The sequence below is a fragment of the Perna viridis genome, chromosome 1 (assembly GCF_037379345.1).
Source record: "Perna viridis isolate PV_CMFRI_1.1 ecotype Kerala chromosome 1, ASM3737934v1, whole genome shotgun sequence".
NCBI lineage: Eukaryota > Metazoa > Mollusca > Bivalvia > Mytilida > Mytilidae > Perna > Perna viridis.
The window spans coordinates 32,319,745-32,332,447 of NC_142445.1; the positions used below are offsets into that span (position 1 = coordinate 32,319,745).

At 30.7% G+C, this 12,703-nt stretch overlaps 1 protein-coding gene across 2 annotated transcripts in view; it reads left to right on the forward strand.

The window, feature by feature from the left end:
• LOC148628410 (laminin subunit beta-1-like) overlaps nucleotides 1-8,721 on the forward strand; it is a 55,521-nt gene extending 46,800 nt beyond the window's left edge. For both annotated transcript variants that reach the window (XM_088586985.1, XM_088586976.1), the window contains exons 29-31: nucleotides 3,348-3,524; nucleotides 5,594-5,750; nucleotides 6,185-8,721. In XM_088586985.1, coding sequence (XP_088443111.1) covers nucleotides 3,348-3,524; nucleotides 5,594-5,750; nucleotides 6,185-6,324 — 474 coding nt within the window. In that variant the 3' untranslated portion in view covers nucleotides 6,325-8,721. The remainder of the gene's footprint in view (nucleotides 1-3,347; nucleotides 3,525-5,593; nucleotides 5,751-6,184) is intronic.
• Nucleotides 8,722-12,703: the final 3,982 nt, after the last annotated feature.

The window sequence follows — 12,703 nt, forward strand, 5'->3', positions numbered from 1 at the left end:
TACTGGGCAATATTCTTCTGTTAGGCATTACTGGTCGATATACTTCTATTAGGCATTACTGGGTGATACACTTTTATTCGGCATTTATTGGGTGATACTCTTCTGTTAGGCATTACTGGGCAATACACTTCTATTAGGCATTTACTGGATGATACTCTTCTATTAGGCATTACTGGGCAATACACTTCTATGAGGCATTTATTGGGTGATACTCTTCTATTAGGCATTACTGGGCAATACACTTCTATTAGGCATTTATTGGGTGATACTCTTCTGTTAGGCATTACTGGGCATTACACTTCTATAAGGCATTTACTAGGCTACACTCTTCTATTAGGCATACTGGTTGATACACTTCTATTAGGCATTACTGAGCAATACACTTTTATTATTTATTACTGGGCAATACACTTCTATTAGGCATTCATTGGGAGATACTCTTCTATAAGGTATATCTGGGTGATATTCTTCTGTTAGGCATTTACTGGGTGATACTCTTCTATTAGGCATTTACTGGGTGATACTCTTCCATTTGACATTACTGGGCGATATTCTTCTATTAGGCATTTATTTGGCGATACTCTTCTATTAGGCATTTACTGGGTGATACTCTTCCATTTGACATTACTGGGCGATATTCTTCTATTAGGCATTTATTGGGCGATACTCTTCTATTAGGCATTTACTGGGTGATACTCTTCTATTAGGCAAATGGCAATTTTATTTGATTACCATATTTTGGTGTGTATAATGCACATTTATGTATTGTGCGCAGTGCAATTTTGTAGGTCAAAAATGGGAAAAAAAGTTTTGTAGAAATAGATTGCTGTAGAATTTTGCAAGACAGAAGATTGATATTTTGCCCTTGATTGGTCAATTTATTTACCTTGATCAAGTATTTCTTACATAAATGTGAAGGAAAGAAACTTCTATTCACACTTAAACAGCATGTAAAGATGGGTAGCTATATAAATTGGATAATTTAAATTTCAAAGCATGGTAAAATTGACACAGGATGTATGAAATGGGGTATAAAACAAAATCAAAAGTCGGAAAATCAGACATTTCTAGTTTTGGTTGTTACTCAAATTTCGTAATTTTTCATTTTAAAACATACTTTAAAGAAAGAAAATTGTTAATTACAATTAATATTAGTTTCAAAATAATCATTTTCAGCTGCAAAAGCATTCAAAAAGGAGGGATTGACTAAAAAGGACTCTGTTATATTTTGGTTTTTAGTTGTTTTATTTTAATCTCCAACCTGTTTTATAAGATAGAAATATTATACAAGCTATGTCTGAAACATGTTATTAAGACTTAAAGATGTATTTGATGATTATATGAACTTTCTTTCTGTAACATTTCACTTCCGGCTTGTTTGTTTACATTATGCAATCTCTTTTCTCTTATAAAAATCTTTTATTTTTTGGCCAAACCTTATATATTGATGCATAATATTTTCTATGTAAAAAATATGCACATTATACCCACCAAAATACAGTAGGACAGTGTAAAACTCCTAAATTTATATATATTCATGGTGTAGAAATTTTCATTCTGACAGTTTCTTTTCAACCACACATGTTGGCATGTATATTTTGAGCTTTAGGCCAATATTTTTTTAAAATCTGTTTTACAGGACTGCCAACCCTATTTTAGCCAAAAATAAAATTAAAATAAAAGTATGTGAATGTCATTTTATTTTTGTAATTCCACCTACTCCTGGAATATTTGCGAGAAAATCCCATGATAAAAATGAAAGAAAATAGATCGCAAGTTTTCATGGGACGAGTAAAAAGGAAGCGACCAATCAGCGATCGTTTTATTTTAGTAAGCTATAGGAAGCTCTCTGAATTTATCATTAGTTAATAAAAAACACTGAAGGTCAATGGCCGACCACAACAGCAACGCGTTCAAGGGTCAGCCTTCGATTATTTCAAAATCGTTATTATTGGGGAATACAGAAAGGTGAATCTTTCTCTATCCGTCAACAAAATAATTGATGAGATTGTCGATGAGAAAGCTGCGGTTGTCATAACAAAGGTGTCCTGCCATGGTCCCACAAACATTTTTATTATGCAAACAGCTTCACAAGGATTAATATATTTAACTCCATGATTATGAAATAAATGCTTATTTACCAAACAACATTCTTGCCCACTGCCTAACTCACCAGCTTAAAAGTATTGCTAAATCTCAACATATCTTGTAACACAGTAAAAACATTCTGCACATAAATTATTTACTTTTTAAAAAGCAAGAATCATCCAACATTCCACCTCCGCAATTGATACTGATGTAACCAACTATTTCAATACCAACTGCAAATTCAAAATAATCATCTTATCTAGAAAATGCTCCTATCTAACCACCGAGAGATAAGATTATCCTCTATGGATAAATTAAAGGAATTACATTTATATACTGTACTGGGTAAACATCTTGTCTATAATTACAATTTCGTCTGTCTTGGATAGCTGATGATTACTGGTCATTATAATAAATGTACATGTCATTATTTTAAACAACACAGACCTTTTAAACTTTCACTATCAAATTACATAAAGCAAAGATTGATGGACAACACTACACATCTCAGCTGCAGCTTTTTATCAATTTCACTTACAATTTTTATCATTTCACCTACCAATAAAACCATTATCAAAACGCATTATATCAATAAGATGTCGACATCCAGTCATACCTAGGACGCAATACAAATGTGATTCTCCAACTAATAACCATAACTGATCAGTGACAATAAGATCAAATGTGGCGTGGGTTCTGATGTATTCACCTAGGCAAAAATATATTGTTAGAGGGGTCGAAATGTCCACAAATGACTTGAAATACACATTCAAAACAGATATTTCAGAAATGTAGCCAAAAACTTGGAAAGGGGTACAAATGTATCTACACATTGAAAATATTTTTATACATCTTCTTTTCAAAAGTTAAAATTTGTGTATATTCTGTGTTTCATTGTGAATACAGTATCAATCAGTCTTAATAATTGTAGAAATGAAATGTATATAAAAATGTGGTATCAAAAGCTTTTATTTTTCGCACATTTAGAATATAGCAAAAAATAAAAAATAAAAATGCAAAACAATTACTTTTATTTTTATTTTTTCTATCGACACACCAAGATTTTGACTTTTATTTTTATTTTTACTTGCTCCCCTCGACCCATTTTTTTTTTTTAAAAATCCTGTATAACAGATAATAAAAAAGTTGGCTATAAGTAAAGTATTTGTTCTTTTATTTGGCATGTTATCCTCTTAAAAGTAGGTAAGAATGTGTATTAATTTTTTTAAATTTTTTTTGGTTCAAATTTGTTTTGACAGATTGAATCTGAGACTGCAGCTGCTAATGAGAGATCAGACATGTCATTGAAAGCAATAGAATTATTGAAAGTGAGACTTGATGCTTTAAGGAAGAAGTATATTGAGAATGACATTAAAGTAAAACAAGCTGAAGATGCTGCAATGAGAGCTAGTGAAACTGCATTTATTGCTGAAACAGTAAGTAAATATGGATCATTGTCTGTCCTATTTAGGTTGTTAGCATCATTAATGAAGCAGTTGGAAGGTTCTAATGAATCTGTATACAAATCTAGTCCTGTGCATTGTTTTACCAGATATGCATCATTTGGTCAGATGGTTAAAAGTAGAGACATTTCGTACTGTAATTATAAAAAAGGCTTAATTGAGTAAATAGGAAAGTAATTAAACCAAGCAATAAAAACCTCTTAAAGTACAAGTTTTACAATAGATAATGAAACAAAGTGGTAGGGAAAATTTGCACAAGATGACATCCTATGTAGTAAAATCTGTTGATGAAAATGGATGTGTTGTTGTCTTCAACAAAGTATAGGAGCACTAAACAGTCTGTAGTAAAGAAAAGATATTCAATGAAAGATCAATTAAACTTATTCTTGACTTGGACGGATACATGAACTGTGACATGAAATTAAATCCAATTTTCTTGTGTAATCTTTTAAGTAAATGTAAGAGACATTTCTTTGAAAATCTTCGTGCATTTTTAATAGTCCTTTTTCACATTTATGGAAAGCAAGCCGTTTAAGCTAGTTTTTCAAACAACACACAACAACCTGTTTGGTGGTCTAATTGGGGAAAGGAAGAACAAAAAGCATTTTTCTTTGAAATTTAAACTTTTTTTGCATAGGTACCTAAATGGTTTTTGAAATAAGTTATTTAAAAGTATTCAGGTACTTTCAACAGCTTCAATAAATCAACTACTTGAATTTGAAGTCTGCCACTGTCCAGTGCTCTATGGACGGTAAACCAGTCTGTGGGTTTAGAGAGTTGCTTCTCTTTGCTTAAAAATTTAAAAAATGAAGCCAAAAATTTGTTTTCGTATGAACAAAGGTCACGTGAGCTTATGCCATCACTTGGTGTCTGTCGTCGTCGTGGACAAATTTTAAAAAATCTTCTCTGAAACTACTAGACTGATAGGTTTTAAACTTGGCATGATTGTTCCTTAGGGTGTTCTGCACAAAATGACTGTTGGGATTTTTGATCCATGAATAAACATGGCCACTGTTACTAAAAATAGAACATAAGGGACATATTGCAGTTTTTTGCAAATAACTCAAAACCATTGCCTTTAGCAAATTTTTTGGCTGGGTAATATTGTTCAGCATCATGAGATGGACCTATGCCAAAATTTTCAAAACGATTGGTCAACTGATATAGGAGTTACAGCCCCTGAAAGAGTCTTTTTTTGCATTTTTCGCATGTGGAAATTTGAAAATCTTCTTCTCAAAAGCCATTGCACAGAATTCAATGAAAGTTGGCATATATGTTTCTTAGGGTATCCCACACAAAATGACAGTTGGGATTGTTGATTCATGAAAAAACATGGCCGCCATTACTAAAAATAGAACATAGGGGTCAGATGGCAGTTTTTTGCAAATAACTCTAAAATGTTGCCTTTACCAAATTTCTGGCATGGGTAAAATTGTTAAGCATCATGAGAAGGACCTATGCTGAAATTTTCAAAACCATTCATTGACTAATGTAGGAGTTGCGACCCCTGAAACAGTTTTCTGTTGTTTTTTATCACATGTACAACTTTGAAAATCTTCTTCTCTAAAACCATTTAAGATCATTGAATAAAAATAATCATAATAGTTTTTTAGTGCATTGTGCTCAAAATGACAGTTGTGATTTTTAATCCATGAAAAGATACAGCTGCCTATACTAAAAATGGAACTTAGGGGACATAAGACAGGTTTTTGAAAAAAAATTCAAAAATTATTGCCTTTAGCAAAATTCTGGTTCAGGTCATGAAAATGCTATGAAAAGCATTTCCTGCATTTGACAATTTAGTTGATTTTAACTTAGCCTGTCTCATTCCTCAAGTTTTTCAAATAAGCAAATGGTTAACCAGGTGAATGATTCAGGCTCTCTTGAGCCTCTAGTTAATTCTATGCTAAATGAAAAACCTGCTTTATTTCTATTAAAAATGTCTTAATTTAAATTTAGATTATTGTGGTAATAAATTTTACAATAGTTTCCAGATTAACAGTTTCTTAAGTAAATGTGCATATTTTTTATGAACCTTTCAGAAAGCTAATGAGCTTGAGACTCAGTACAAGCCAACTGCAGCTGAACTTGATTCAAGGTATAATTTAACCAAGTCAGCACAAGCGAAAGCCCAGACCTTGAAGAAGAGAGCAGATGAATTAGCTGGAGAAACAACCAACAAACTAGATAAATTAAGAAGTAAGTAATTGCTATTTAATTTCATATAATTATGGCTACAGTAATGAAAAAGAAATGACTGTGTTAGTTTTGGCTGATTGAAGTCGGTTTTTTTCTGGTACTACAGGAACAGATGTGATTAAATTTTCTTAAACCTATTGTGTCCTTATTTTATTAGTTAATATAAGTATTCATTTTATCAATTTACATTGCATTGTTATCCTATCTTTAGAAAAAAAATTGAAATAATGGTATGACATAAAGATGGACACATAACTGGAAGCACAGTTTGTAAACTACACGTTCTTTTCAAACTTTGGTCAGTATTATTTAAGGTTACATGTAAGTTATGTTGGTAATTTAGATCAAGAATAATTTGTATTGCTACTGATGAGTTAATATAAGTACTAAAATGAAGTGATTAGTTAAATAGTAATTTTTGTCTTTTTCTACAGAAATGCAGGATGATTTTACCAGAAATGAACAAACATTAAATATGTTGGCAGATGATATAGATGAATTAAATAGAAACATGACCATATTTTTGCAAGCAATAACAGAAAAATCTAGAGAATATTACAAATGTAAAACATAGTTGGACACCAACTTTTAAGCACATTCTACACATTTAATTAGGGCTTTAAGTTGTGAATTTTGTTTGAACAGTGATAGCTTGCTGCATGTAAAGATAAGCTTTAGCCAGTACATAGTACTTTTACATGTACATGTTATGTATGTTAATTGTAACCTCTATAAATCAAAACTGTCTACCCAGGTTGTATTTCACAGTACCTCACGGTCAGTGTACATAATTTTATACTCAGTCATTATACAGATGTGCCAATAGTATCAGTAGATATTTTTCCTTTTATGTTTGAAAAAAAGTTGTTGAAGTACTTTCTTGTTTGATATTTTGTATTGACATTTTTATGATAATCATGTATATAGTTTCAATTTTATATCATCTTATTTTATCATTTTACCATATTGTACAATTAGTCATGCAGCATATCCCTATGATGTGCACATTTCTGTTTTAGTACATAACTGTAAGATTCTGTTTGTTTTTTTTAAGTCAATGAATATTTTGGAATTTCTTTAATTAGCAAAGTTCCAGACTTAAGTTGATTGTAAATGTCTTTTATTTAATAAGTACTTTTCTTGGCTCATAAAGTTACTTTGTGCTTGTATTATGAACATTTTTGGTTTTTTTTTATTATTATTTTTTATTTCTCAATAACACCACTGTTTAATGTTATGAAGGTAAATTATTTGACAATTCCATGACAATATTCTGAATTGTGTCAGAATTCTTTCCATATTTCAAGTGATTTTTTTTGCCCAGACATATTCAGATTTGTAGAGAAAAATGATGTTATAAAGTCTTTGAGGTTCTTTAAAGAAAAAACAGACAATTAAAACACACTAAATATTTATGAATTTGCTGTTCTTATTCATCATGCATACACAAAATGAAAGTTGCAAAAGTGTTCAAACTAATGTAAAGTCACTTTATTGTAGAGGCAGGCTTGTGAAGAAAAAAATTAATTAATCTCATGAAGAAATCCACTGCTGACTAGTGTAAATATGACATGTAATTCATTTTATATTTATATTTCATATGGTGCTATTATAGAATAATGTTTAAGAGAATTTTGTTGAGAACTTGGTTGTCTAAATCTCTATCTACTTATAATAGTTGTGATGGTTGTAAGTATGAACTCTTGAACTCTTTATTGTCTCAAATGAATGGAGAAAATTTACAAACAATTTGTTTATTTATTGATGAATCCTCTATTATAATATGTGTTACCATTTCCACTGTGATCAAATGCCAAGCAAGAAGTTTTAATTTTGATTTTGAATGTGATACTTTATTCTACAAACTTTGTCAAGATCAATATAATTTGTTCAGTCTTAATTGCTTAAGTATGTATAAATAAATTACAGCTTCAGTGTTATATTTAAAGCATTTTTTAATGTTATATGGAAGATCTGTGCATTGTTTTAAAAGGGAAACTGTCCATAAGACAAGTTGGTCTAAAATGTCTTTCTTAAAATTAAAAACATTTGTAGGCCTTAAAATATTAATTGCTTCCTCACAATATTAGGGAGTTGCATACAGTTCATTTTAACCTTAATACCATTAGAATAAATAATGATTATATTATACCACTCCAGGTATAGGGTAAATGGACAATAGACTCTAATCTGAATGACTTTATGTAAATCTTTCTAACAATCAAACAATTCTGGTCTTATATTTTAAGAATATAAACAATGCAATAATTGAAATTTAATCAATTTTAGAAGGTAGAAATAAAAAGACAGTTTACATTTTTACCTAGCCTTAAGTGTAGTATCCCAATGAGTTTTATGATTCCTTTGATTTGATTTTCTTTTTTCATTTGCATAATAAAAAAAAATTGAATTCCTCTGATCTATTCATGCATTCATTATATACTTATGTATCATCTGAATCTCTTTTAACACCAAATTTTCTAGTTTTTTTTATATTAATATATAGGCATAGTAATCTGTAAATTCAAGATCGTGAAGTTATATGAAAGAAAAAGTCAGCTTTTAGCTGATAGACACATACTGATAGGTTGTTAAACAAAAAAATCTATATACTATCTTTGAGTAGTCACTATCCAGAATTGTCTCCCATATTGTCATGGTAGAAACATTTTGTCCTTGATATTCATAGTTTACCAGAGGCATTTTGGGGTTCAGATAAATGTTGTGTTATTTTTTCTTAAGGTTTTGTATGATAAAAAATAATGTCGGACCCTGTTTTGCGCATACCAATGTGGTATGTTTATGTAAACATAATTTACTTATATATGACTGTGTTAGCTAGTTAGTTATGGATTATAGTATTACATTTTAATCTTCTCTGTAGTTTGACCTATTGACTGGGTCAGGATTTTTAATAAGTCTGTCAAGATAGAAGCCATTTATATTTAACAATAAATTCCAAATCTTCTCATGTTTTTGCTTGGGTTTTTGTTAGTTTGTTTGTTTGTTTGTTTGTTTTTTGTTTTTTTTTTGCAGTCATTTATTTTAGTTGCATGTATGTGTGTGAGTAGATCTGTTATATTGAAAACCATCCTAAAGTGTCAAAAACAACTTATTAAACAAACATATTAAATTAACTTGCACATGTAAGATGCTTCTTGGCTCAGGGTCTAAATGTGTATAGGCAGTCTCCTTTCCTATCTCCAAGGAATTATGTTAATAATCACACTTGATATGTTAGTCTGGAACTAGGCAGGGTTATGTCCTGAAATGCATGAAAAATCTGTAAAAGGATAAACTACAATCAGAATCTTAGCTGAAAATACTGAGACATGTAAAAATTATTTTATAACATTTGTTCTTATGAAACATTTCACCATATTATGCTATCTTTGGCATTTCACCATTCTGCTAATTTCATAATTTACACTGTTAGTAACTGCCGTGACACTTTGAATGATAGTGTTAACCTGGAATTGATTTTCCTTCTTACATGATTTATGGCTCTGTGCATTTTACCACTGGACATGTAAGGTGATGGTGAAACGTATGATTGAAAGGAGTTTATTCACTTATATCAGTTTCCAGTCCTGTTAAACATTTTGCATTTTGAAACTTCTAGCTTACTCACTAAAATTTTGGATGTAAAAATGACTGAAGCCAGGCAAGAAAGATTTACAAGTTGTTACAACATATAATTATTATTTCATGTGTCAAAAGTATTGTTTATTTCAAAATCTGTACTTACCTGTCTAAAAACATTTGCCCTTTACCCATTAGTAGCCCCGTACAATAATTACTTGTGACTTTTCACCCCTTTTACCATCTCCAAGGAAAAAGATCACTTTTACATTTAGCTATGAAAATGTCTACTTGGATATTTTTCAGACCTTGTTACAAACATGCCAATTTTGTTTGAACAGTGATAGCTTGCAAACTTGCCAAACACGGTTTGATATTTCACCCAGTCATGAACCACTGGTTGACCTCATTTTGCTAAAATGAGACCTAGCATCCTCTAGGCCTCATTTTAGCAAATTTTTACCCTCAGATGAACAGATTTCTGTCAGATTGCAGGATCAGGTGGACAATGTTGGCATTATAGCATCTGTTTCATCTGATATTAACAACAATCGAGAAAGTCAGTCAAGAGCAGGACTTTTCTGTAGTGGGTGAAGGTGCTCCTGGTTCTTCTGATCCTGTACAGTGGAATCATGTTTTAACTAATTGGCTAATGAATTAAATGTTGGTTATTCTGCTTCAACTCCAGAGGTTGAAAAACCATGTACATCATCTTTACTTCAATCTAACAAGCCTGAGAAAGATGTTCATATTAAATTGCCTCTGGAAGGTACTACTTTTAAACATTTAAACATTTAATTATTATTTTATGCGTCAAAAGTATTATTTCTATTCAACTTTCAAAAATTTCTTACAAAATTAGGGGTTAATGTTTGATTTCTTGGACTTATTGGTTACATGATTCAACAAATTTGATATTTTGTCACAAGTTGTTTGAATAGCTTTTAATGATTTAAATTTAAGTTGTCAACACTTGTGGCCAAAATCTCCAGCAAAAAATTGTAATGAAATCAATTTTTTCCCCCAATTAGGCAAAATTTAAAGTTCCTATGTCATGCATAGACGAACTGCAAAAGAAACACACATTTTACTCAATATTATGCATAATTCAGACTGATTTAATTATTTTAGAGGGTCAAATTTTACATTAACCGAATATACCAGTTTTATTGTACACTTTTCTCACTAAAGAGGCAAGGATATTCCTATATTTAGCCATGTGAAATTTTCTTATCTCACCCAAGGGAGAGTTGAAACACACGATGTTCGTAACCTTCACACTATGACGTCTTGTAAATACAAAGGCATTTCAGCAAGCAGGGCAAGGCACCCATGTCTATTTATAGATAGTACTCATGGGTTAAAACCACTTGTTTCAAGTAGTATCTCTAGCACTATGAGAGAAAAAATAATGGTGACTATCTTTAGATTTAGCTCTACATACTGGTAAATCTTCATTCCACTGTCACAGTTGCAGGATGACTCTATATAAGAGTAATTACATTTAAAAGGTAAAAAAAACTAGATTATTGTAGTATTAAGCTTATATCTTGAAGAAATAAAATGTCATTGTATGAAATGATATTAATGATAATGCCCACAAAAGTCTTCAATAAGTTGAAGGTGTAGGAAGAATCCTTTTAAGAGATATTACTCTTGAAAACAAATGAGATTAATGCTTATTGGGTTTGACTCTTTTGAAATACCTTATGTTGCCAGACAATGCCAGGAACTTCCCTACTGTTTCTGAATACTATACAAGAATATAGTCCAAATGTAATTCCTTTTTATACATCTTTCATAACCTGTAAATGTTTCTGGCAATTATTCAACTCAATAATATTCTATTATTTCTAGAAATAGAATTAAAATTAGTCTTCAAATCAACTTAAGATTTGAGGGACTCCTTTTTGGCCTTGAAAGATGTTTTATATAGTAATAAATTTGCATTTAGGGAATAAATGTCTTGCAGTAATATGTCGAGAAGCATTAACTGTAAGTTTTTGTAAAATCAGACAAAATGGGAAAAACTAACTGATCTGACAATATAATATCATTCAAGGATGCTTCCTATTTGAAAAGACCATTATTTGATCTCTGCATCACTGGATTTGTTCAGAAATTTCAATAGAATGTTTGGAAAATGGTCCTTGAAGTGCTCATTTTCAATGCATTTTAATGAAATTGTAGATCAATTTACCAAAATGATACGGCAGATCTTGTCATTTTACCTTGATTCTTATGTTGCAAACAGTGAAAATTAAACTTTCAAAATGGTGTTTTTTGTCATACCATGTTTTACCTGCTGCCTGATTCTAACTAACACTTAAATGTGCTAAGCATGTTCCATATATCACAATTATCAGTCAAAATCTCCATCTTATCATTGATAATTTATGATAATAAACAGGAAGAATTAAACCAAGGAAAATTCAAATTGATAAAGTGTATAGATGTTCAATAAGGAAATAATTTTTAAGCTGAAATTTATTTTATTTTAGTATAATTGGAGTATAGGATAATACTCTATTGAAATAGTTTTGAATGTGATTGTAAATTAACTTTTGGACAGGTTTCAAAATTTGGGAAATCATCAAACGGAACAAAATTTGTGAATGTGTATGAAGTTGGATTCTGTTTTTTATCAGATTACAGTTTATACTTCAGAAATCATTAGTATTGATTGATATTCAGTTCATGCATATCTTGGTGGGGTTGTCTCTTTGACATATACACCATACCTGTTCTCTAAATACATTCGAAAAAAAACAGTTCTAAATATAAATATGGGACATGCAAATGTATGATAATAGTTTCATTTTGCATCTTGTAATCTTTGAAGTTTTGTTCATGCTACAGTTTTCACAAGAATCAGAAACCCCCAGTGCTAAGAGGACTTTGATATCTTTAGCACTTCCAGTTGATGATAAGCCTAAATGAATCTCTGTGCATTTTTATTTACTTTTTTGACAGAGCTTACAGTATTTCTAGTTGACCATATAAATTCATTGAAAGCATAAGCACAAGTTAAAAGGGCAACGGGCATATCATGCACTTAAAGCGCAGCTCTTTATTGATTATGTATTTTATGTCTGGATAAAATAAAAGGGGCAGGTGATGATGAAAATATAACAATTTAATCAGCCATATCTTAACCCTTACCATGCAAGAATCATATATAAATGGTCATGGGCAGTTTTCCAATTTTTGGTTTCTTGCAATTTTATATTTAGCTTTCAAAACCACAATTTGATTTCATATGCAAGCAGAGTGAATGTGCTTTAAAATGAGGCTATCTTATACAGAGTTTTATCAAAAATAGGGACTTGACAGCTGAATAAGGGGTCATGAGTTAAGAAGGCCACAAAAAG